Source organism: Pseudorasbora parva, chromosome 1 (assembly GCF_024679245.1).
Source record: "Pseudorasbora parva isolate DD20220531a chromosome 1, ASM2467924v1, whole genome shotgun sequence".
NCBI lineage: Eukaryota > Metazoa > Chordata > Actinopteri > Cypriniformes > Gobionidae > Pseudorasbora > Pseudorasbora parva.
Genome location: NC_090172.1, coordinates 22,842,315 through 22,869,964, shown reverse-complemented (window position 1 = coordinate 22,869,964; position 27,650 = coordinate 22,842,315). Strand labels below are relative to the sequence as shown.

The window sequence follows — 27,650 nt, the reverse complement described above, 5'->3', positions numbered from 1 at the left end:
ACAGAATTTGAGTTTATACGGCTTGAAGGCTGTTTAAGACTATTTGACCAGAAAATACACAAATCAAATACTATAGCTCAGCTAATATAAGAAAAGCGTTGGTTTTTATTAGATGCAGTATGTGTCAGGATATGAGCGACCCAGAGGGCGGTTTAAAGGATTTAGAGCTGTGAAATCCACAATGAGTCAGTCTGGGTTAAAGAGAAACTCAAAGTGAGAAGGAATATGGAGACAGCTTTTATTTAGCCATAATGTAGAAGAAATATTTGTTTGTTTAATTTTTTTTTTTTTGCATTGCTAGTGTTAAGTGTTAAACAACACGTATTATCAAACAACAAAAAAATATTTTTAATACAAATACCTAAACACCCTTTAAAAAAAATACTTTATACACAATACATTTTGTCTTATTTTAGGCATCAATTTTATTTTATTTATGCTTAAAACAAGAAAAAATATGAAATATAAATATAAAAATGTATTCACTGAATCAAGTCTTGTGCAATTTCGCAATGTAGTACATTCTCTTTGCTTTTGCAAGAACGCTATCCATCTATGGTAAAGTGTTGGTCAATCATCAGGCTCACACAGAATTTCTGTCCACAGAATTCAGTAGAAAGCTCTGCAGATTTACACAGAATGTTAAAGGGACACTCCACTTTTTTTAAAAATAGGCTCATTTTCCAAGTCCCTTAGAGTTAAAGGTTTAAATGAAAAATTGAATTAACCATGGCATAGTTGAATAACAAGAGTTCAGTACATGGACATCACATACAGAGTCTCAAACACCATTATTTCCTCATTCATATGTAAATCTTGTTTGTAAATAACACCATGGAAAAACAGGCGATACTCGACATAATGCCACCTGTGACGCAATCGCTGGGGATCATTAATATGTACGCCCCCAACATTTGTATATGGCAGTGTATGCGTCACGCAAGGATAGCGAAAATGGCAGATCATGGAAATAAATGTTATGTTCCAGGCTGTGCAGGGGACATGGGGACTTTTCATACCCTTGCCACAGAACAAAACTGTCAACAGGCATGTTTATTTATAACCAGATACCGGATTATCTTCGTCAAACATAAGGTTGGATGCATAATCGCTCCATGATTGACAGTCGGTAGATGTGTTTCTGTCACTGATGACAGGCCGCGCAGTGAAACAGCCAATCATCAGCCAATCAGCTTAAATAAGTCACACACCCTATATGTAGATATCAGAGAACAATTACAAATATTGTTTCAACTCATTCTAGAGTACCTTTTAACAGTTGAGTTTTACCATTTTTGAATCCATTCAGCCGATCTCTGTATCTGGCGGTAGCACTGTTAGCATAGCTAAGCATACATCATTGAATCATATTAGTCCATTAGCATCGCTCTCAAAAATGACCAAAGATTTTATTTTTTCAAAGATAATATTTTCCTATTTAAAACTTGACTATTCTGTAGTTACACTGTGTACTAAGACCAATGGAAAATTAAAAGTTAGCTAGGAACTATTTTCTCATTCCTGCAAACTTTAACAACTCTGCATTATCTGCAGTGACACAAACTTAGTGCCGGTCGCATTGGAAGTTACCTATCTGAGGACTACTTTCAGGTGCTACGTAAAATCATCACGCCGCTAAACCCATGGTACAGCGCAAAGTTCCATGATTACTACGCAGGAATCAGATAATAGTTCCTATATATATCTGTATAAAAATCTAAACTTTTAATTTTCCATTGGTCTTAGTACACGATGTAACTACAGAATAGTTAAGTTTTAAATAGGAAAAATATTATCTTTTGAAAAAAATAAAGTCTGGTCATTTTTGAGAGCGAAGCTAATGGACTAATATGATTCAATGATGTATGCTAAGCTATCCTAAAAGTGCTACCGCCAGATACAGAGATCGGCTAAATGGATTCAAAAATGGTAAAACTCAACTGTTTAACTCTAAGGGACTTAGAAAATGAGCCTATTTTCAAAAAAAGTGGAGTTTTCGTTAAACGTGTTGCAGTCGATTTCGTATCTATATCAAAGGCATAATTATTGTTAATGTTGACCTTATTATATGCATATAATCACTTACCCCATGCCCATGGCAACGGGAGATGCAGATTTCTAACTCGGTGAAAGAGGCATTTTGACATCGCCGATCTTTGCACACCTGAAGGCAAGTAAAAATAGAATATATCAACCCTTTAATGCAAAACATAAAATTCACCTTCCTTGACATTTGATTAAATGGTAATTAGTACACTTTTAACAACTAATAAGAGGTGTATTTTACACAATATTATTAAAATAATATAATTTACTAAATATATACTAACTTTTGTCTTCCAAGTGCAAGTCACATGACTTGTTTGATTGTTGAAAACCACTTTCCTGTCCTGTCAGCTGTTATACTGCACTCGTAGCGCAAACTCTTTAGTTACACGCGTGCCGTGTATAAAGCCCAAGAGAAACTACTAGCATGTAATGTTACAATGTCAATTTGTAAGTCATGAAATAAAAGTAAAGTACCAATAAATCACATAACTGGTTTGATGTGTGTGAGCTGGGAAGGAATGTAGGTATGATCATTCAGGAGCAGTTGTCATGTTTCATTAACAGTTCATGTACAGTGTATTCGCCATGGTAACTAGTTTCCATAACCCCAAAATGCCACTTTATTTTCATCATGTTATTTTGTTTATTTTTTAAAATATGGTAGCTATTTTATAGTATTAACAAAAACTGCAATTTAAAGGTGCACTAGTATTTTTGCATCCAAAAACCACTAGGCCAGTGTTATATATTTTGTTCAGTTGAGTACTTACAATATCCCAAATGTTTCCAACTATTTGTAAATTGTGAGAAAATTGCTATTTTAACTAAGGACCGGGACGTTTCAGCATAGCGTTTGAGCGAGTCGCCTGTCAATCGTGTCATATCTGCGTTACCCTCGGTTTTGTTTGGCAGAAGCGCTTTTCTCTTAGCAGTGTGAACATGTCACAGCAGCGCTGAGCGAACGCACAGAGTAACGTCATAACATCATTTTAAACACACTTAAATGTATCTAATATGATAAACAGCTGCTTTACCTTATAATTATGACCGGAAAAATACTGCTGCTGACCAACCGGAAATACTGCAGGCACCCGGCGACTGTGTCCCGTACCGCCATAATAAAAGTCCCGCTGCTCGTGAGCCGTGTGTGTGTAACAATCGCTCCAGCAGCCATGCTCAGCTCCACAACACGCTGTCCTGCTCTGCTTCATACTACGGTAACATTATTAACCGCAACCATGAACATGATTTCTGCCTGTGTCCTATTTTTCACCGGCTGTAAGGTGAAGACCACATGTCCCAAGATACTGTGCTCAAACTTGGCATCATCAAACTACAGCTTTGTTTTGAATAGGTGCCCTCCAGTGGATGGAAAGTTGCATAGTGCACCTTTAATAGCTTTAACTTATAGGCCTATTTATTCATCAGTATTAATCATATTTATAAAATTTTGTGTTTAAGTAGGCTAAAGTATAACATGTACTTGTGTATGTCATCAATTTCTATTAAAATAAATGTGCTTTTTTACATTATGGTACATGGTAAAATGAGTAGATTATTTCTGACTAGTCTAAAGTGGAGACATTTATTTCATTTTAGTTTACTCAGGTTTGCTAACTGCTCTAAAGGAAAGGGGAATCCAATGTATAAAGTTAATAAAATAAAAAGTTAATAAGTTAAATTATTCCTGTTGTTATGATTAAGTTATTAGTGAATCTAGTGTTATTATTTCTGGTGCTCTGCCATGAACCCTGCCTCCACAGCAAACTGAACTGAACCCAACTGTGACATTAACCGAAACGTGGCATAGGTGTATTGTTACACCCCTAATAAAATACAAGCTTTTATTGACACATTAAGTGGAGACAAATGGCCACTTAACAGTATAAAGTTGAATAAAATGCCCAGTTATATTTTAATATAAAAAATAAAATAAAAACTTGCCTTCCCCTCTCCACACTTGGTGCCTGTCATGACCAGTCCAGGGTCTGGAAGATCGCCCTGTCCATCTTGCGTGCTGTAAACATAAGTACCCCGGCACTTTACCTCAATGCCGTCTGTACGGATGGTGGTGTCTATGGACACAGCATTGGTGCCCTTTGGTTTCTTGGCAGCACTGTGGCACTGAATCTTACCGCATTTGGCATCACTGTTGAGAGATTTGATATGAAATATGTTATGAGAGATCAGGCATCTTTGCTCACAGCCATTTCAACATAAATTCAGCCATGGGAAATTAGATAATAGTATGATAAAAAAAAAATCTCATCTTAAAAATCACATTTTCTATGCTATGAGAATGATGAATAATCAGAAAAAAAGAGTCTAACTTTGGATAAGTTTGTAAAAGTTCATAACTGCTGAGTCTGCAGTGCTGTAAGCTACAGTATATGATTTAGTTTGTTCTTTTTTTCCAGTAGATTAGTTTGTTCTTTTTAATGTATTAACTTGTTCTTGTTGAGTCACAAGAGAAATAAGTGTGCTGTAACAGTTTAAAGAAGTCCAAGCCCAAATTGCTATTTCCAGAAATTGCATATTTCGCTTCACTTCAGGTCAGCAAGTTCTTTGACAGAAAGCATATATTGCTTATATGGCTGGTTGAAATACTGAAATAGCGCTTCACCTTTTCGCGCACTTCATGTAGTTGCCATGACTGTCCTTGCCGCAGTTTCCAAAGGCATTTCCCGCAGCGTTCACATCCTGAAAACAGGCGTCATGCGCCGGCTGCGCACCTGGACAGATTTACTTATTCGGTTAAACTTACGTTACCTTGGAGAAATGTCAATTACAGTCAGGGACTCAAACAGGCCCATTAGTGTGAACATGGTTCTGCTGGCTTCAAGCCACTAGCTAATATTTGATTAGAGATAATATTATTAAATTCAAGATTTTAGGTTTTAAGTGACCAAAAGTTTTTTTTATGATGCATTCCCCTGTTGCACCATGTACAAATAACCTAATGATTTAAAAAAAAATCTAATTCAACAAAACAGTAACTGCTCAATTCAAATATGTGAATATATCTGTTACACGCAGTGAACATCAAACATGTCAACACCCCCTCACCCCACAACTGACAAACTATGTCTGCTTTAATGTGTGTCTGTTTGACAGCCAAAGAGCCTGACTGGACATGAGCCCAGAACACACTGGAGGTGTACAGCCAAATGCCATGAGCTCTCACTAAATAATCAACATCAAGCAGTATTTGATCACTGGTGCTGACTAAACACTGAAAGGGCCAGTTGGGATTCAAAAACTTGGTTCTTAAAGGGATAGTTCACCCCAAAATGAAAATGATCCCATAATTTACTCACCCTCAATAAGCCATCCTAGGTATATATGATGTTCTTCTTTCAGACAAATATGATCAGTTATATTAAAACATGTCCTGGTACATTTTGTTTATGAATTTGCGTATAAGATCGGCCCTTCAGGCTTATGGGGTGTCTTGGGACTCCCATTTACCTATTCACCCTTTGCGTAAATTAATCCTTCCTTCTGAGAAATCTCCCTCTTCTGTTTCAGTTATTTACTTTTATCTTCTCGGACATGTATACAAACCTTTATCTATTACGACTGTTTGGGCTAAGGATCTTAATGAAGATGTGGATGTTGTATTTTCGGATCAGGTATGGAGGATGTTTAAGCTGTCTTCAAAGAACCCCAATCATCAAATGATACACGCTGGAAATGACTTCATAGGGTTTACTTGACTGATATTAAACATTTCTATATGAATCTGTCCTTTTCTCCTAAGTGTAATTTTTGTTCTCAAGGATCTCTAGGCACATTTCTTCTGGAACTGTCCTTCTCTCTCATCTATTTGGAGCCAGCTCTCACAGGACTTATATCTGTTGGGCACTGATATATGCCTCACCCGACGGCACTTCTTTTTTAAAGATTGCATGCGATTTCACTTTTTTACCTTTAAACCGTTAGTGTGTAATATTGCTGCTTGAGCATAAACAGTATCTGCAAAGTTACAGCATTGAAAGTTCAATGCAAACGGAGATATATTGTCTTTTAAAGTTATGGCAGTTTATTGACTACAAAAACGGCCGGTTTGGACTACAATAAGCTTCTTCCTGGGTAAATGACATCATAAACCCTTGCTAGTCACCGCAGATGTGACATCTGCCCGTAATGGTAAGGAGCGTGACGTTTCTGGACAACCTGTGCTTGGCACTTCAGCCAATAAAAATACATGAAACTACATTTGGCCATCTAACCAATCTAAGACCATTGTGTTTTTCAGGGGGATGGGCTTCATAGGAGCAGGAAGCAAACAAGCCGTTTAAAGGAGACAGCGGTGTGGAATAAAGGTAACATATAAGAAAAATACAGCGCTTTTAAAAAATAAAGAAGGATTAAGACACGTTATCCTACGCCCCATAAACACAACCAAGCCTAGAAAACCACAGAATCACCCCTTTAAGGATTTTTCAGACCTTACCTTATCCATTCAACAAGGATCTTTACTGTTAGCACCACTCACAGCGGAAGAAAAAAAATGCTAGTTAACTACTGGAACCCTCCTCACTCAATAGACAGATGGACAGTGTTTTTTGTTGGACATTATATCAATGGAACTCTCAACTACTCATAAGCATGGAGCCAATATCAATACTGTAAATTTACGGTATGCTGCTTTTGATATTGTGTCAACCTTATTAACAATTTTGTAAAAAAAATATTATTTGTATTTAATTATTATTATTATTATTATTATTATTATTATTATTTATTAATAATAATTCCTACATTCTATTCTTGTATTTCATTTGTATTATTGAAGTCTAACGGGTGGGACCTGGGTGGGCTGGGTTCAAAATTTGAATGGTTGCTTTTTGCTTTGTACAAGTGCTGGTCATTTAATTAGAAAAGTTGATTTATTTCACTAATTCCATTCAAAAAGTAAAACTTGTATATTATATTAATTCATTATACACATACTGATATATTTCAAATGTTTATTTCTTTTAATTTTGATGATTATAACTGACAACTAAGGAAAATCCCAAATTCAGTATCTCTGAAAATTATAATATTGTGAAAAGGTTCAATATTGAAGACACCTGGTGCCACACTCTAATCAGCTTATTATCTCAAAACACCTGCAAAAGCCTTTAAATGGTCTCTCAGTCTAGTTCTAAAGGCTACACAATAATGGGGAAGACTGCTGACTTGACAGTTGTCCAAAAGATGTCCACAGAGCTCTGTGTCCAAGCACATTAATAGAGAGGTAAAGGGAAGGAATTGATGTGGTAGAAAAAAAGTGCACAAGCAATAGGGATAACCGCACCCCGGAGAGGATTATGAAACAAAACCCTTTCAAAAATGTGGGGGAAATTTACAAAGACTGGACTGCAGCTGGAGTCCAGGGCCGGCTCTAACTCTTTGGTTGCCCTAGGCGAGATGGAGTTTTGCGCCCCCCACCCCACCCCACTCACTTTTATCGTCTCTATTCTAATTCAGCACGTCTGTTTTCCTAGGCCTACCCCTAACTGAGAAGCACTTATTATTAAACACGTTCGACGCTTTATTTCCACTTTTCAAACATTTTCTCACTTTTTATTGAAAATAAATGCCTTTCCGATCTGATATGTGATGGGAAAAGGGAATAGAGCGAGTGTGGTAAAAGGCAGGATCGAACCTCTGAGTGATCTGCATCCAATCTTTATGCTAGTGCGTCTTACCACTACACCACAGCCACTGTAAAGAATTTGATGAACCCAGCATATTTGTGTTTAATGTAAATAATATGGTATCTATCGTTAGGCTGCTCCAGTAAAAAAAAAAAAACGAGAGGCCGTATTTATTTCCTTCCGACGCCCACGTAGAGAGCGTTTGTACTTTTTGAACTAACGTGCATACGTTTTCCATATTCATAACGAACTGGACTTTTGATATTTAAATGACATCCATGTAGGTTATTGTAGATTATTGTCAGTGAAGTTATGTTTCCAATACGTATAGTAATTATGTAGAAAACTAGCAAGTGATAGCTTAGTGACAATATTAATAATATTTATAAAATAAATATTAGTTGATAAGATTGATACTAAGTAATTTTTTGATTTGTTTGACATCTTATTGGCTGAGATAAGAAGACTAACCTCTATACTGGGCTTTCTTTCGATTTTCTTCCTTTCTCTTTTTCTCTTTTTCCGTCCCTGTGCACCCGCGGGTTTAGGCGCCTCATTTTTGATGAACGCGCAAGATGAGCACTTGCCTGACCTAACGCCTGAACTAATAATCAATAATCACCATCAATTCAATCCAATAATCAGGTTGATAAGTAATTAAACGTGTGGCTGAGGGGGCGCCCTATGATGATCATGTTTCATGAACATTATGTTGTATTTCGCTTGTTCCGATTATATGCTTAATGGGATTGGGAAGTAATGGGCGGCACTGGAGCGCGCTCGCGCCCCTAACACAATTGTCGCCCTAGGCGACCGCCTAGCTCGCCTATAGCAAAAGCCGGCCCTGCTGGAGTCAGTGCTTCAAGAACCACTATGCACAGATGTATGCAAGACATGGGTTTCAGCTGTCGCAGTCCTTGTGTCAAGTCACTCCTGAACAATAGACAGCATCAGAAGTGCCTCGCCTGGGCTAAAGACAAAAAGGACTGGACTGCTGCTGAGTGGTCCAAAGTTATGTTCTCTGATGAGAGTACATTTTCCAGTGTGTTTTCTGAGGTCCAAGTTCAACGCAGCTGTTTACCAGTTAACAAGTTTTAGAGCACTTCATGCTCCTGCTGCTGACCAACTTCATGGGGATGCAGATTTCATTTTTCAACAGGGCTTGGCAGCTGCACACAGTGCCAAAGCAACCAGTACCTGGTTTAAGGACCATGGTATCCATGTCCTTAATTGGCCAGCAAACTCGCCTGACCTTCACCCAATAGAAAATCTATGGGGTATTGTGAAGAGGAAGATGCGATATGCCAGACCCAACAATGCAGAAGAGCTGAAGGCCACTATCAGAGCAACCTGGGCTCTCATAACACCGGAGCAGTGCCACAGACTGATCGACTTCATGCCACGCCGCATTGCTGCAGTAAATCAGGCAAAAGGAGACCCAACTAAGTATTGAGTGCTGTACATGCTCATACTTTTCATGTTCATACTTTTCAGTTGGCCAAGATTTCTAAAAATCCTTTCTTTGTATTGGTCTTAAGTAATATTATAATTTTTAGAGAAACGGAATTTGGGACTTTCCTTAGTTGTCAGTTATAATCAGCAAAAAAAAACAAACAAACAATCATTTGAAATACATCAGTCTGTGAGTAATGAATGAATATAATATACAAGTTTCACTTTTTGAATGGAATTAGTGAAATAAATCAACGTTTTGATGATATTGTTTGATGATTATATGACCAGCACCTGTATTTCTTGGCAAAAAAAAAAAAAAAAAAAACATGTCCATAGCTAATCCAAGCATTATAATTGCAGTGAAAGGCAGACCAAAATTTGTGGAGCACTTTTATAATGGATAGATACACTTTTTTGGGGTTTTAAATTTTGGGCTTCCATTTACTCCCATAATAAAGCTTTGAAAGAACCAAGACATTTTAACTGATTGTATTCATCTGAAAGAAGAATGTTAATACAGATAGGATGACTTGAGGGAGTAAATCATTGGGTAATTTTCATTTTTGGGTGAACTCTTTAAAGGTTGGTTAGGTAATTAAAAGCAGCATAACATACATTGAAAATAAACGTTTTAAGATAATGTGCTAAATAGAAAGATCAAAATAACTATTTTTTTTAAATATCTTTTGGAACGTTCCAAATGTTTTTGCTGTCCCTTTTGATCAAATTAGTGAATCATTGCTAAATAAATGTATTAATTTCTTTAAAAAAAAGAAAGAAAAATCACTGACTATAAACATTTAAACAGTGTAAATCGACTAGGTTGCCTCATACCCAAATCAAGCAACTATCTTAATTTAAACTGATTTATCCCTTGTAAACAAATCTCTTGAACTAGATGCTGCAAATATAGTTTCCTTGCAAACTAAAGACACGATAAATCTTACCGTAACCCCATAGCTGCAGGCATTGCTGTTCATGGGTCAGACACATGCCATTATAGCAGTAGGCATGACCACGCTGACATGATGACCCATCTAGGAGGTAAACGTTAGAGGGGCAGTAGGGTGAACCTCCCGTGCAGTATTCCGGCAGATCACAGGCACCGGCTGGTCCGCGGCACATGGTGCCGGCCTGCTTCAGCTGTGGGCAGAGGGCATGATAAGGAGACTGGAGGATTTCATGAAAGAAAAAGAGAGCAGGTGATGGGCAAACTACAGAGAAAATTTGGATATGAAACTGTGATGGCTGGTACTTCTCAAGAAAGAGGAAACAGTCAAAGCCAAAATGTACTTTTTTTCAAAATATACAACTTATTTGCTATGGCGTCAATGGAGAAAGATGCTTTTTGCAGCCAGGTGGAGGTTATGACATCCACCAGCAGGGGTTAACAGGGCCAGGCTAACCCGCTAAACCTTGACCACTTGTATGAAACATATTAAGTGAAAGTCAGACCAGAGATGGAGTGAGAGAGGGAAGCAGTGGGAGAGAAATAAATAAATAAATAGATAAATAGACAGATAAATAGTCAGGCACCTTGCAGTCCTCACAGCAGACCCCGTGGGCACACTGTGCATCCACCTTCAAAGTGCAATTGCTGGGATGGCAGCAATCATTGGTGCACTCCTGTGGGAGATAGAGAAAACACACACACACACACACACACACACACACACACACACACACACACACACACACACACACACACACACACACACACACACACACACACACACACACACACACACACACACACACACAGACACACACACACACACACACACACACACACGCACCTGGTTATCCAAGCAAATCAACATTTGGCTCTCAACTTACATGGCCAGCCACTTGGAGCAAGTTGTGAAAACAAAATGTATATATTAATATATATACACACACACACACACACACACACACACACACACACACACACACACACACACACACACACACATACACACACACACACACACACACACACACACACACACACACACACACACACACACACACACACACATACACACACACACACACTGCATATACACATGGCGCCACTTGCATGCTACAATTAAAGTGTGCAAGAATACATTGAGAAGAGAAAATGCACAGGATGTCAGATGCATATGAAAATGTTTGACATGTATGACACTGATACAGCGTGGAGGCGTCTGACGGCCAATAATTATACCGTACAGCTGAAAATGAATAGAGGAAGGGGAGGAAGTTTGTGTGTGTGGTGTTTTTTAGGGTGTTCAATGAGGAGGAAACGGTCACAACACGCATATACACTCGGTCACAAACACACACACACACACACACACACACACACACACACACACACACACACACACACACACACACACACACACACACACACACACACACACACACACACACACACACACACACACACACACACACACACACACACACACACACACACACACACACACACACACACACACACACACCAACCTCTATGCTGCTTTATACGGTTTCAGAGCATCAAGTGCGACTGACAGATATAATTATCACACTAGAAATAAATAAATGGTGTGATTCAGTGACTATAATAAAAAAAGACATGCATGCATGACAGGTCTGCACTGTCAGATCTATTTTTATGTATTCATGGAAGTAGAGAGGGCTTGCAGATTATGGTTTGGATTAAAAGGTTAGAACAAAGGTGTATGATAACAGCTCATAGTTTAGTGTCTCATTCTAGCTTTTTTGGTTGGGTGACAGCTGAAGTATTGTTTCACTGAATGTGGTATTGGCGGCAGCTAAAATCCAGAACAGTAGTCCAGGTGTTCATGTATTGACTAGGAGTTACAGACGCTACCTCAGTCTACCTACACCAGATGGCAAATCATCCAGCCATTATATGCGCACTGACAGCCTGTCAAACACAGCTTTGCAACAAGGTGGAATATTCCCCTCTCTCTCTCTCTACATGGTGAACGTGATTTCACCAAGTACAACATGTTCCTGGATAATCATCTTTGCTGTTCCTGGAAAAACATTCCAATCAACCAATCAGATTTGAGGGCCAAGTTTACAGTTTGTCAAAATCATGGTGACCCTCACTACACACGACATGATTTTTGTGCTTTTTGTTACGGCACCTTTTTTAACATTTAAGTGTCTACCTAGCCTAGAAATCTAGACGCACCCTAGCGGCAGCAAATTTAATTTGCCGCAAGTGTCGTCTAGGAACTCTCAATACCCTTCTGAGCTGTATTCCTCTCACTCTGGATGGCCCAATCACATCATGTATAGAGTCGGTGGGCCGGGCCATAATGACGACGGCCGAGTTGCGTTTGCGTGCTTCTAGTAAACACAGAAACTGGCGAACGGCGGCGGTCTTTCGAATCAGCTTTGACCACGACTCTAAAAGACTAGGAGTTAAGCTTTTCTCTGAGAAAAGAACAAAGAGCAGCACTGAAGTCATTCTTAAAAAGGGAAGATGTGTTTTGAGTTTAGCCAACCGGATACGGTGAATGTTTAATCAGTCAGCGAGCTCTGTTTCACCTTCGTTGCTCTAGTTGGTGTAGCGCTATCCTATCGTGTGCAGAGTGAGTTTGAAAGACAACCGTTTATCCCGCCCCTCAGATTGAGCCCTGTCTATGGTGAGTTTCCAGACCAAACATCTTGATGTGGGTCTGGCTTGTCAGGCTAGTGTCTACCTTCACTGTAAAAAAATTCAGGTCTCTCCAATTGAAAATCTTCTAGTGACTGATCACTTCTAAATGTTTCACTAGGCCAAATTGAATTTCTGTGAATTGATTTATTAGATGTTGCCAGTCAATAGAAAATGTTGAATTGGAGACCTGAATTTTTTTACAGTGTTCCATCTCTCTCTCTCTCTCTCTCTCTCTCTCTCTCTCTCTCTCTCTCTCTCTCTCTCTCTCTCTGTATATATATATATATATATATATATATATATATATATATATATATATATATATATATATATATATATATATATATATATAAATATAAATATATATATATATATATATATATAAATATAAATATATATATATATATATATATATATATATATATATATATATATATATATATATATATATATATATATATATATATATATATATATACACACACACACATTAATAAAACATGGATAAATAATACACATATAAAATTGGACAATCAATGATAATCCATGTTAACTATCAATTTTTTATTTATTACATATATTCATACCCTCTACTGTTCTCTGAAAAATGACTAATTCATGATTGATTCAATATTCTGTAAATCAATAAGTCATCCCATTCAATAATTAATTTAGGCACAAATCACCTCTGGTTCTCCACAGTCACACTCCTCCCCTTCCTCTACAAAGCCGTTTCCACACCTCTTCCCGCCGACCAGATCCTTCATGTTGGGCATGTTGAACAGGCACATTCCTCCACCCTTCTGGAAGTAGTTGTCCAAGTCTTTTTTGCTACAGCGGCTGAAAACTTTTGGAAACGGGTGCCTGCAGACCATTTTAGAAATGGATATATATATATAGTGCATAAAAATAGTTAAGAAAAAAATGCACCAATGAAAATAAGAAAAAAAACTAACTATATATTAATAAAATCAGTCAGCCATAGACATTCAGGTGGATGCAGTTCACTAGTATGGGTTTATAATGAATCAAGTAACAGGATAGTAAAAGGTTTTGATTCAAAGTGGAGAGATAAGTAGTGGAGTTTTTCAACGTTTATGCCTTGGACAAGTAAAAACACTTTCCTCCTCTAAGTGATCTCCTCTGATCTCTTGTCTTACCTTTCCTACTGCAGGGGCATAAGAACCAGGGGGCCACTTAATCCACTTCAGCCCAATCAAGCTTCAAACCAATTCACTCTACTGAAACTACTATCCTTGGCATAAGTGATGTGCTTATGTTGGCCAGTTTTGACATCATACCAGCAGCTGCTTTTTTAATCCAGAAAAAGTTATTTCAGGCTCTTTTCTTGCCTTACTTAGCTCTTAGCCAGTATGCTGGAAACTGCTGCACCCTCAACACTGGGGTTCCACATGGCTCAGTGCTTGGACCCCCTGCTGTTTTCCAATTTATACCAGATCTCTCAGAACATTCATCCAATTGCATGGCACCACTGGTGTGCTTTTTACAGTGGCCTGTGAAAGTATTCAAACCTTATTATTTTTATTTTTTTTATGTTGTTGCCACATGTTAAACTACTTTAAATCACTTTTATACCACATTAATATATACTCCATACACCATAATAACAAAGCAACAAACAAAACAAACAAACAAACAAACACTGTGATAACCTAATTACAAATGTATTACAAATAAAAAAACCTGAAATAATTACATTGCATAAGTACTCATACCATTTTTTGTGACACTTAACTTAGTTCAGGAGCATTCTAATTTCACTTGTAGATGCTTCTACACTTAGAGTGGAGTTAACCTGTGTTAAATTCATTTGAATGGGTATTATTTGGAAAGTCACACTCCTTTCTATAAAAGGTCTAACAGCTGACAATGCATATAAGAGAAAAGAAAAACACACACCATGAGTTCAAAGGAACTGCCTGTAGAGCACAGGGACAGGACTGTATAAAGACAAAGATCTGAGGAAGACTACAAAAAATTCAGTTGTATTGTAGATTTACAGAAACATGTAGCCCCAATAATCCTTAATGGAAGAAGTTTGGAACAACCAGGACTCTTTCTAAAGCTGGCTTCCTGGCCAAACTGAGGAATCAATGGAGAAGGACCTTGGTTAGAGCGGTGACCAAGAAGCTGATAGTACCTCTGGTTGCCCTCCATGATTATAAATGGAGATGGGAGAAATTTACAAAAAAGGACAAACATTGTGGTGGTAGCAAAATATAGTTAGCCATACTGAAAACCTGACTTAGCATTCAGAACCTCAGACTCGGCAGAAGGTTCACCTTCTAATAGGATAATGAAAGTAAGCACAAAACTTAGACAATGCAAAAGTGGCTTATGGACTACTCTGTGAATGTCCTTGAGTGGTCCAGCCAGTGCCTGGGCTTAAACCCAATATAACATCTCTGGAGAAACCTGAAAATGTCTGTCCACCTACGGTCCCCATCCAACCTGACAGAGTTTGAGAGGATATGAGAAGAATGGCAGAAAAATTACCAAATGCAAATGTGCAAAGCTTGTCACATCATACCCCAAAAGACTTGAGGCTGTAAAGATGATTTAACTAAGTAGCCTACTGCGGTAAGGGTTTGAATACTTATGCAATTAACTTATTTCAGTTTTTCCTTGTAAATAAACGTGTTACAGATCTCTTTTTGTTTTGTTGCTTTGTCATTATGGTGTTTGGCATGTAGATACATTTAAAGTAGTTTAATATAAGGCAGCAACATATATATATAGAGAGATAGATACTATCCTATATATATATATATATATATATATATATATATATATATATATATATATATATATATATATATATATAAATACTCCCCTAAAAGATTATTAGGAACACAATACTAATACTATAATTTACCCCGTTTCGCCTTCAGAACTGCCTTAATTCTACGTGGCATTGATTCAACAAGGTGCTGAAAGCATTCTTTAGAAATGTTGGTCCATATTCATAGGATAGTATCTAGCATGAAGATTAACTGGCACATCCAGGGCACGAAGCTCCCGTTCCACCACATCCCAATGCTCTATTGGGTTGAGATCTGGTGACTGTGGGGGCCATTTTAGTACGGTGAACTCATTGTCATGTTCAAGAAACCAATTTGAAAGGATTCAAGCTTTGTGACATGGTGCATTATCCTGCTGGAAGTAGCCATCAGAAGATGGGTACAGGGTAATATATCTTATTATTATTATCAATGTTGAAAGCAGTTGTGCTCCTTAATATTTTTCTAGGAACCATCATACACTTATTCCCCTAGGATAAATAGAAATGTCAAAAGAACAGCTTTTACTGTATTTTAAATAGAACATGACTACTGTCGGCAAAATTTTAAATGGTAGGGCATATCCGATGGACAGTGAATGGCCTGTAGGCATTCAATCTGAAGTGGAGACCAATATAGCTGACTCATCCTTAGAGACTCATCATTAGCAAATAAGTATGTACTTGTACAGTAGCATCTTGTTTATGTATTAGTCCAGTAGTGACACGATTAGAATTATTTGCAAGCGCTCCAGGGTTCTTTGTGTATCTAGCATGTTTTCAGTAATTACAGTACCATGAGTTGTGATCTGCATTGTAAGTTATTTATAAAAGGAAGCATCCCCTAAATGCATCAATGTAATGCAAACGTAGAGTATCTGAATATCAGTATCAGTATGAAGAGTATCAGTATTTACCCTGTAGCTGCTGCCATTACACATCCACCCTGCCCAGCAGTGGCTTCCACGCAGCAGCCCTCATGGTCATGGCTCATGCCAAAGTTATGGCCAATTTCATGTGCCATGGTGGCAGCCGCCCCAATAGGCAATTCAGAATGGTCCTGGAAGAAAAGATCATTTCATCTACCAGCCATAACAAACATCATAATAAATGAAAAAAACCGTTCAAGCACTGCTTTAAGAGTCTGTCTAAAATGATGAATTCAATATACAGGATTAGAGTATTTGCCATTCTCACTGCCATGTGATAGATTAATTGTATTTTATGCTTCAAAATTGGACATAAAGGTTATTTGTAGCCCACAGGCTTCTATTGTTGCTGTGCCACGGTAGGTAAATGGCAGTAGAAGCCCAGAGGACATCTCTAATCTCCAAAGGCATCTTTGTTATGTTACAATGATGCCATAAATTGTGAAGAATGTTGTTTGTTTGACCTGCAGGTGGTAATTTAAGTACCTTGGCTGGGGCAAACAGAATAGCCTTTCTTTTATCTTCATACCATGACACAAACATAAAAGCACACACATTTACACATATTTCTAGAAAAAGCAGGCACAAACAGATGTCTCTGCAAAGGGTATGCAGTGTTCATTTTTACAGACGCCACTGATAATGTCTCCACTATAACAGAAACTATGAAATATGACATGCAGTTACATTTCTCCCTGGGAACCACATTGTCCTTGTCACAGTGGTTCAGAAGAATTTGAGGAACACGCAGGATCCCGTTTAAGATAAGGGATGCTTTCTCAAACACTGGTCATGGACAAGACCACATGAATTCCAACAGTGAGTCTACATTTACACACTGTAAAAAAACAAAAACAGAAAAAAAGGTGTTTTAAACACATTGATTAGTATTGTAAACTCCGTTCCCTGATAGAGGGAATGTACTGACCCTAAGAAGCCCTTCTGATACTTCAAAAAAGGCCAATTAGAAATGGCAAGTGAAATTTGCATGCTTCTGCTAAAAAAAGGAGGGGAATTGCATCCACTCTGAGTCCACCTCTAAGCTGAGACTGTCCCGGCCATTTCAGTGGGTAGTTCGGTGTTGTGGCAGGAGGGACACAACATCTCTTTCCCCCCATCATCGAATGAAGGTAACAATAGTAACCAAGATGTTCCCTATCTGATCACTTTGACGTTGTGCCGATGAACTGAGTTAGAATAGAGTTCCCCATGGAAAACGGCACAACGATCTGAACCGAGCTCTGAGGTTTTGGCAATGTAGATGTCAGCAGGATACTGTGTGCTGGGTACAAGTGTACTCAAAAGTTGTAACCTTCCCAATGCCACACGCAAGCAACATTGTCCCCCATACCATGAGGGGCTGGTAAGGACTGTACTTACAGTGGAAATAGGTCACGTCAGCTGTTTCTTGACCTTTTCTCTTTAAAAAAAAACACACAAAAAAACCTACAGCTACACAGACAGGAAGTTAGCATTAGGAAAGTGTTTGTTTCTCTGTGAAGAAAAAAAGAGCACTTTGAAATCCACACCCTTACCAAAGGGAGTTTAACAAGTGGAGAATACATCACACCACCTGAAAAGGGAAGAGCTCTAAAAACACAGTGAATGGCGGCAGAGAGCGGGAAGACACAGGTTTACCGTCAGGGAAACCGTACTGTAGAAAATATATTGTATGGGATTGCCACCAGGGAATCACTTCATATGGAGCATCTAGCCCAAGTACATTGGCTGACCTGAAAGGGCACACTTCACTAGCCTGGCATCAAATTCCTCTGCTCAATTTGTCTGCCGTAGGGTGCTATAGGGAAAAAACAAATCTATGTTGCTCTACCGCTGCTTTACAGATGTCTTTTAGAGAGGCACCTTTTACTAAAGCCCAGGAGGATGCAACACTTCTTGTGGAGTGTGGTCACACTACCCAGATCCATGGTATGTCAAGGCAATGGCATCCACAATCCAGTTGATCATTCTCTGTTTGGAGACAGCCTTTCCCTTCTGCTGTCCCCTAAAACAGACAAAGAGCTGCTCTGAGCATCTAAAGGTCTCTGTATGGTCCAAGTAAAAACACAGAGTGCGTACTGGACATAGCGACAACCAGGCTGAATTGTGTAGTTTAGTCGGATTGTTGAAATAAGCAAGCACAGCGGGGTTGGAAGCGCTAGTCGTGCGTCCAAGTCTGCTCAAGGGGCTGTCTTAAGAGCGAGAGCCATATGCATCAACTGTGACACCCATCAGGAACAGTTTGAAGCCTGTTTAGGGTTCTCAGCACTGTTTGGGGAGCAGGTGGCTCCAATGGGGAAGATGTGGTCTGGGACCTGGGGGACCTGCTCTTTAGGCTAGCGGCCGGGTTAAACCACAATATTCTATTGCTTCTGTTTGTTATTTGTTTACTTGTTGTTGTTTTTTACTGCTGCTACTGGGCAAAAAAAAAAACCTCTACAAATTCCCCATGGCGAAAGCGTCCTTTCCCAGCATCCTTCAAATCCACAAGGCTGAGCCATCAAAAGCATTCCTGGACAACATAATTGGACTAGTTGGCACAGTATACCTGTAAGACATTTGCTACTTACAGGTTTCCATGACTTATGTTGCTGGATGGCCATTTGGACAGTGTGTTTGAGCACACATTGAATTAAACCTCTCTGTTGTACCATTAGCTGCCGGCTAGTAGAGAGAGGAAAGATGGTGATGAATATTCCTACCTTCCTTCCAGAAAATGCAGCAAAAGCAGCAGATGTAAACTGAACACCGTTATCTGTACCTATACTCAATGGATTTCCATGGTGGCTGAAGACTATAATGACAGAAACGAAACCACAGAATCCACAGTGACAGTGTGAGTAAAGGACACCTCAGGCCATTTTCTCTAATAGTGTTAATGTTATATCAAAATCTGCAGTCAGATGCAGCAGTGTCAAATGGCCTTACTAAAGCCACAGCCACTTTTTTCCATGGTCCATCTGGCAGCGGCATTGACTAGAGAGGAGCAGGATCGTACAGCATCATGAACCTGATAATTCATCTCTGGCCACCAATACAGATCACAAAGGTGTTGTTTGGTTCTCATCTCTCCCTTCATGCACTATGGAGACCAGCATAGATCTAAGAGAAGCAGCCGCAATCAGTCGTGAGCCTAGGAAGACGAAGTTGTCCTTAAAGGGGGGGTGAAATGCTGTTTCATGCATACTGATCTTTTTACACTGTTAAAGACTTGGAATCCCATACTAAACATAGACAAAGTTTCAAAAGTTAAGGTGGACGTTTGATGGGAGTATTTCTTTGTCAAAAATACTACTTCCGGTTAGTCATAAGTTTCGGCAAGTTTTTTGAGATCATGCGTCCCCTTTGACGTTAATGGGGGCGGAATTTCCTTGTATGGGCCTTACGGACAATTCTACCGGAAGCGCGTGAGAGAGAGGGAGAGAGCGAAAGTAACAGGCTACGCCCATCAAAGCGCTGGCGTGTAGGATGCTGGACAGGTGATGTGCACATAACAATGTCGCCAAAAAAGTGCGTTTTTGGTTGCCAGACCAAGACAGTCCTGCACAGATTCGCCAAAAACCCCGCGTTAAGGCAACAGTGGATGGAATTTGCTTTTCCGGATCAGCAACTGAGTTGCGCGAATGTTTATATCTGTTCGCTGCATTTCGGTGCCGACTGTTTCATAAACAAGGCCCAGCTCGACGCCGGATTTTCCCGATCGCCTAATGCTGAAGGATGGAGCAGTCCCCCAACGTTAGAAGGGTGAGTGAGACTGCTTCAAATGTCTGTTTTTTTTAGTCCGCTTACTGTCTACACAAACCACGCGTAAACACACGTGCACAACTGCCCACATGTACACCTTCAAAGACAAAAATACGACGATATAATTCAAGTATAAATATGTAAATAACACAAGCCGCTAAGCATATTATATAGTTAGTGTATAACTTGTACCACATACAGACGTCCTGCTCTAGTCGTTTTTGCTGCTGCTCCTGTTCAACTGCAGCCTCTGGGTCTGATTCCGGATCATAGATGTATGGCTGTATCTGATTAAAAGCCATATTTTTATTTTGAATAAAGTTTTTTTCCCGCTGTTAGGGATGACACAGCTTTACGACGCACTCGACTCAACATAGCAGCAGCGAGCACACGTCATTATTTAGCTCCGCTCACACGACACGCCCCCACCCGCTCGGCTTTTTTCGGAAAGACTCGGAACAGCGCATCTTTCTTATATAATTATTAAAAAAATAAAGACTTTTCGGAGATATGCAGGATGCAATGCTACTCTATAGGTACTCAAGATTGACATGACACTGACTGAAACTGAGTGTTTCACCCCCCCTTTAACAGACAGACAGCTCCATGCACAGTTTATAGTGTGGCAAAAACTCAATGTCCAGTCCCTTGGGTGAAGGATGCCAACCAGCCATTAGAAATCAGTGTAATGGCGTTCAGAAAATTACTGGCAGCAGATAGAAAAGCAACAAACTTCGCATCAGTATCATCCTGATAGAATCTCTTAGAATGCAATTTGCACTTAGAAGGATGCACTGTTACTTCCACTACAGTTAAAGACCTGGGTGTTATGTTAGGCAGCGACTTGTCTTATTTCAAATGAAAAAAAAAAAACAGCCTTCCACCTCAGAAACATTGCTAAGCTACGAACATCTGTTTCTAATGCAGAAAAGTCAGTTCATGCATTCATGAACTCTAGACTAGATTACTGAATGCATTACTAGCTGGCATCCAAAGTGCAGCTGCTAGAGTTCTTACTAGGTCAAGGAAATATGATCATATAACCCCAATTTTATCATTTCTACAATGGTTACCTATTAAGTTCCATATCAATTATAAAGTATTGCTACTGTACTGACCTATAAGGCCCTAAACGCTTTAGCTCCTGTGTATTTAACTGATCTTCCATCGCCCTATAATCCATCTGGCTCTTTAAGATCACTAAACTCTGGGCTTCTGGTAGCACTTTCAAATGACGCAGCTCTGCCTCAACACGCACACATGCTCAATTTCTATATACCCTAATCATTGTTAACAACATGTATTCTTATTTCACATAGGCCATTGTCTGTGCCTTAATTTATTTTTATATTGATTAATAATACATTGTTAGCTAACTGTGTGCTTTGTACATGTACATTTCTGAAATGCATAACTTCGAAACAGTCTCCTCTGATAACAAACCACTTTAAATTGTAATGTAGACGCATGCATTTTCTGTAAAAGCTGCTTTTAAAATGATATGCATTGTGAAAAGCGCTATACAAATAAATGTGGATTGAATTGAATCGACAAGAGCCGGAGCAGTATCATTATCAGCAGGAAAAGCAGGCATGGGAAAACCTGACAAATAATCAGCAGAAGCATTTTACCTGTATGTGTGAGTTATAGGGCAGTTCAACCGTGTGCTCAAACACACTGTCTAAATGGCCATCCAGCAACATGCAGGAAACATGTGGTAACTGATTTCTTGCAGGTGTACTGTGCCAACTAGTCCAATTGTGTGGTCCAGGATGCTATCTATGGCTCAACCTCATACCTACACTGAAACAGCATGACTTAAGAACAGCAGGCTGGTTTGCTTCTTCATCTTCGTCCTGTTTTTGTCAGTTCACACCAATTTCACGCATTGCCACCATCTACTGTGAACTTGATCCAGAGACTATAACCATTACCCCATCCTCCTCCACTCAATCAAAGCAGCTTGCAGTTGTAGCGTTCAGCTACTATTTTAGCTTCTGGCACCAAGTAGGCTGTCATTGCATCCTCTACATCCTTATGCATCGTTCCTGTTATTGCCAGAATGATAATCATACACTGTTTGTTAATAGGCCAGAGGAGAACTGGCACCCCGACTGAGTCTGGTTTCTCCCAAGGTTTATTTTTCTCCATCATGCCCTGATGGAGTTTTTGTTCCTTGCCACTGTCACCTTTGGCTTGGCTTGCTCAGTTGGGGACACTAAAAAGATGATCTAAGTTATTTAACTAAATATACAAATAAAATTAATTAATTAGGTCTTATTAGGTCTATTTAATTCTATAAACTGTAATACTGATCTGCCAACATTGTCACTATATGAGAAATTAAAATAAGCTGATAACATCCCTGTTTTCTCCAGAACGACTGTACAGCCAAATATTGGTTGCAATATTGTCCTGTTTAACCATGTGAAGCTGCTTTGAAACAATCGCCATTGTAAAAGTGTTAGGCAAAGATTTTGACCTTGTCACCAATTTGTGGTGTCTGTCAGGAGTTAATAAGCAAAGAAACACATCACTTCCGGTCTCTCCCACATTATACGTCATTACATAACACTTTAAAATTGTAGTCAAGAATATAATGTTACTCATGAATACAACACCTATAGAGGCCAATGAATCAGAAGTATTACGTGTTGCAAATGAAGGTTTATAAGTATTCAGGTACCAATATGCCACCCTGAAAATAGCTGAAACATAGTAAACATATTTTTACAGTGAATTTCTGGCATTCGCAGCTGCTTTTTTATCCAAATTTTTAATTGGATTTTTTTACATGAACAGGTAAACAAAACTAATCAACTTCTCTAACTCACCAGAAATGCCTGTAACCACAGTGACAGATCAAGAAAGTAAATATCAATACTTTGTATTATGCCTTTTTGACAGTGTGACATTTCATTTTTACTGTTTGGCATTTGCACTGCTTTCATCCTCTCAGATACTGCATGTGGTCAAAAATAGTCACATAGTTACTATATTATAGAATATCATTATAGAAACTATGCTGTTGTGTGGAAGTTGTAGGTCAGGTCTTAACGATCCGCATTCTTAAAATGTAATATGCAACCGCTGTTGACATGCATAAAAAAAGTTTTTTGTGTACCTCATTGATTTCAGTTGAACTAAGCAGGCTATATTGATGTAATGTAGAATGACCCCATCCATGTGTAATATCTAGAAGAAATGCTTCACCCCCACATTAGTATTCTGCAAAGTGCTCCTCTCCCGCCACACAAAGTAATAGAGCCAATAAGAGGCTAATCAGGTGTGTGGGAGCTATTGATCATTTTATCAAATCCCTGCATGAGCCATACACAAACCCACAATCTATACACACACTGTTTACAGCCTGTTCCAGATGCAAGAATGCACGCTTACTTACCACATTGATGCCGCCCGAGTTCTCGTGACTACACATGCCCTCCAGCGGAGCCATGCCAATGGTGGTGCCCTTGAAAACCACACCACTGCAGGGAAAACAATGCATAATTTCAGCTTTGATATCAATAAAAATGAATGAGCCATTCTTTGAACATTAGCTGTACACACACACACACACACACACACACACACACACACACACACACACACACACACACACACACACACACACACACACACACACACACACACACACACACACACACACACACACACACACACACACACATGTTGGTCCACACAAGGTCAAAATTGACTGGAATTACAATACTTGTGCGGACATTTGGGAATACCAGGACAACACACACACACACACACAGACACGCACGCACGCACGCACGCACGCACGCACGCACGCACGCACGCACGCACGCACGCACGCACGCACGCACGCACGCACGCACGCACGCACACACACACACACACACACACACACACACACACACACACAACCTTAAAGGAAAACACATGCATGGTTTTCTTTTTTTCTTCTTCAGCAGGATACAAATATAGATATTTTGAAGAATGTTGGAAACCAAACACTTTTGTTAAGCATTGACCATTGAAAAAAAATAATTATAATAATACATAGACATCTTTTTGTTTCACAGAAGAAAGAAAGTAATTCAGGTTTCGAAACGACTACAGGCTGACTTTGTGCAGACTTCCTGGGGACAGGTGAGTTAGAGATCAATGGTTAAAATGTATTTATTTTTAACTCGATCCCATAATTATTACCCAAATCTCGCTCTCTGTGCTGCACATTTTACAGAGGAAAGCTTCCACAGTCTTCGCAAGTTCAATGTAGGATTCAGACAACGACTTGTCCTGAAAGATGGAGCAGTTCCAATTTAAAAAAAAATAGGCCACAACCTGAAAGTATGATTAATTTTTCGTCAATGTGTTTTCCTGTAATAGTTTTGTTAATTGTACGATGTAGCAAGGAAGTAAACAAATGACAACACTTTTTGTCTCTGCAAACCAGTTTGTTAAATGCTCATTCATACTTAACGTTATCTGACAAACACCTAACGTAAATCTCAAAATCGAACTTGGAATTAGTGTAAATTATTCTTTGATTAGAGCTTTTATGTATTGTTTATCTACATGCTTGTTTATCTAAAGGCATGCTAAACATGGTTCTGTGTTTGATTTGGCTACTATAGTAAAGCCAATGTTTAGTGTTCATTTTGGGTTAATAGTTCTTGTGATAGATATTGGGCTATAATCGTTCTAAAAATACAAAAGTAACGGTTCCCTTCAGTAGCGATCACTATAGATCCGCAGTCTTTACAGACTACCGGTTAAGGTAAGGGGTTTCCAAAAAATGTACACTAGGCGGTTAGCGAATCACAACACACTGCGCCAGCTAACCAATCAGAGCCCATTGCATGTTTTTGAGGGACCGGCTTCATAAAACCCGGAAACCATCAGACTGTTTTTACAAGGAGGGACAGAGCAGTGTAGAATAAAGGTAAAATATATTAAAAATGAAGCACTTTAAAAAAAAAAAAAATTTTTTACTTTTTTTTTTTTTTGAGTGCACCTCACAAACACAATCAACCCTTCGAAAGAATGTGTTTTACCACCCTTTTAAAAACTTCATTAGCAATAAGTTACAGGACAGTCTTGTTTTAAAGGGTTACTTCAGCGATTAGCATATGACTTTGTATCAGTAGAAACCCTGGAGTATATTTGAATGATTGTGCTTCCCCCCTCATATCCCCCTGAGACAAGAGATTTATGCAGTTTATTTCTGGAAAAATTCCTCCCATGACGCAAATATCGTCAATTTGCGTCACTGGAGGAATTGTTGGTCAGAGGCTAAAGACTACAGCCAGCAGAGGGAGCCATTTCTGCATGTTTTCAGCTGCAGCCTCAGGCATTCATGTTTAAATGGTGCGGCCAGCAGAGCAAAGTAAGTATTTCAATTTCTCAAACTAATTCCTATGAAAGTTAAGCTTTCAAAGGCATGAACTGAAAACGTGCCAGACTGAACATGCGCTGTGAATCCCGAAAGACACGCGCGTTTACCTCAGCTCTCATCACAAGCTCATCCATGACTGTCAATATGTCTGACTCCTGCAGCGTTTTGGGCTGTGAGACTCCCTCGGCGGCTAAATCACATATTGAACAGACACGTTCATTGTAGTGTCTGTTCTCTAACTGAACTGATTTTATTAAAATGAACGCGGTTGCAGTGGGAAAGTGAAAGTGATTCATTAATCTAGTGGCTTTGGGAATGGCCTCATAGGGCAGCGAAGCATTCTGGGAATTGTTGTCTTTCATCCCCATGAGACAAAAATACATTTTCTGTCTTTTCTCAGTCTAGAAAGCACCAAATTCAAAATGAATGACCCAGTTTAAATACAGATTCATCTTCCCAGCGCTGAAGTACTTCTTTAAATATGTGCACAGGGTTGGTGTGTACTGTGACTAACGTGAGTAGCTGGGCATTGTCATGTTTCTTGCGGGATTTGAGTTTCTGTCTCCACTGAAGGAAGGACCAAAGAGTCGAATTTGGTTCCTCGTTGATGATGCACTGGTCATGTTCTGTCCAAACCTCAAGACCAATCAGAGGTACACGAATGTTCAATTCTCTGTAGAACTGATCAAACAAAAAAACAAAACAAAACAATTAGGGACACGGTAAAGGGATTTATTCAGTTAAACTATGAATTTTGCATTCAGAAAACAAATATGCAGTCTAAACTGTCAACAAAACCTTTGAACCAAAGAAAGGCACCAGGCTTGACATACCTTATCTACATAATTAGCAATTTCCATTATCCTCAGTTTAGTTTTGTCAAGGTCCTTGTTTTGCTTTCTGTACTGTAGAGACATGGAGAAACGGCAGGAGGAAAATTGATCGAGACGGACATACAAATGGATGATAAAAATGCATAAACCTGTTACAGAGAAATTTGATTAACTAAATCCAGCTGTAATGAAATCTTACATAACCTCCTGCCACTTTTGGCTTTAGGTGAATATTATACAGCTTCAATGTAAACGTTTGAATGAACTCAATCAGAAAACTCAACAGAATGTAACAGAAAGATTGTCTGTATGCCCCTCACGAAAAAAAGGACTAAAAATGAAACTATTATATTCACTGATAACTTCTTGATAACTCCCTTTACACATAAGATATCACCAAAGGGAGTGACAAAAAAGAGTGAGTGCGAGAGAGGGAAAAGGCACTTCTGAAGCTCTATATTTGAGCAACAATAGCTCAGTGGCCACATTTAAATGAGAAAGTAACACTAGGCTTAAAGCACCAGTTCTAAAGCACAGTTTATATAACTCTGCCTGTATTTGAAGCTCTAAAGCCTTAATTCCTGTGGTGAACTTTGCTGTGTGGAAGTGTCTAATTAGCAGTAGTGAGTGTGACACAGGTATCATCAGCTTACCAGTGTGTTGTCAGCTACTATATACAGTTCCATGTACTTTGTAGTACCCCAGGCATTTCGTCTAACCTAGGGGTGGGGATAAATAAAGAAACAAACAAACGACAAGCAGAAAGAAACGTTAATTGCTGGAGGGGAGGATTTGTGGATTTGTTTTTCTCTAGTCTCTTGCCGCTTGTTTTTGTGATGCATACAATAAATGTGCAACAATTTGACAAGTGAAGAAGTGACAAATTCATGTAATCACATGTTGCATTTATTAAGTATTAATTGAAATGCTAACTGTCATTTGCGCCCACAATTTTGTTTACAAATGGCCCACACAAGCTTAAAGACTGTATGCAACAAAACTGAAGCTTATTTTTCACTGCTTGCCGTCAAATTGTCCTTCATGTGCGTTTTTGTTTTGCGCTTTTTAATTGATGGATCTAATTCACTCAAAAGACTGCTTAGGCATAGTAATCTCCAAAGTGTTCAGTCGTCTTAAAGTGACAGCTAGCACTTTAC

At 39.0% G+C, this 27,650-nt stretch overlaps 1 protein-coding gene across 1 annotated transcript in view; it reads right to left on the bottom strand.

The window, feature by feature from the left end:
• Positions 1 to 27,650, bottom strand: part of adam19a (ADAM metallopeptidase domain 19a) — a 151,710-nt gene that overhangs the window by 21,952 nt on the left and 102,108 nt on the right. The window contains exons 7-17 of the mRNA XM_067436254.1: positions 27,147 to 27,212; positions 26,494 to 26,565; positions 26,175 to 26,341; positions 23,675 to 23,759; positions 16,516 to 16,658; positions 13,485 to 13,662; positions 10,689 to 10,778; positions 10,100 to 10,295; positions 4,673 to 4,781; positions 3,994 to 4,198; positions 2,087 to 2,164 (exon numbers count right to left, since the gene is read on the bottom strand). Coding sequence (XP_067292355.1) covers positions 2,087 to 2,164; positions 3,994 to 4,198; positions 4,673 to 4,781; positions 10,100 to 10,295; positions 10,689 to 10,778; positions 13,485 to 13,662; positions 16,516 to 16,658; positions 23,675 to 23,759; positions 26,175 to 26,341; positions 26,494 to 26,565; positions 27,147 to 27,212 — 1,389 coding nt within the window. The remainder of the gene's footprint in view (positions 1 to 2,086; positions 2,165 to 3,993; positions 4,199 to 4,672; positions 4,782 to 10,099; positions 10,296 to 10,688; positions 10,779 to 13,484; positions 13,663 to 16,515; positions 16,659 to 23,674; positions 23,760 to 26,174; positions 26,342 to 26,493; positions 26,566 to 27,146; positions 27,213 to 27,650) is intronic.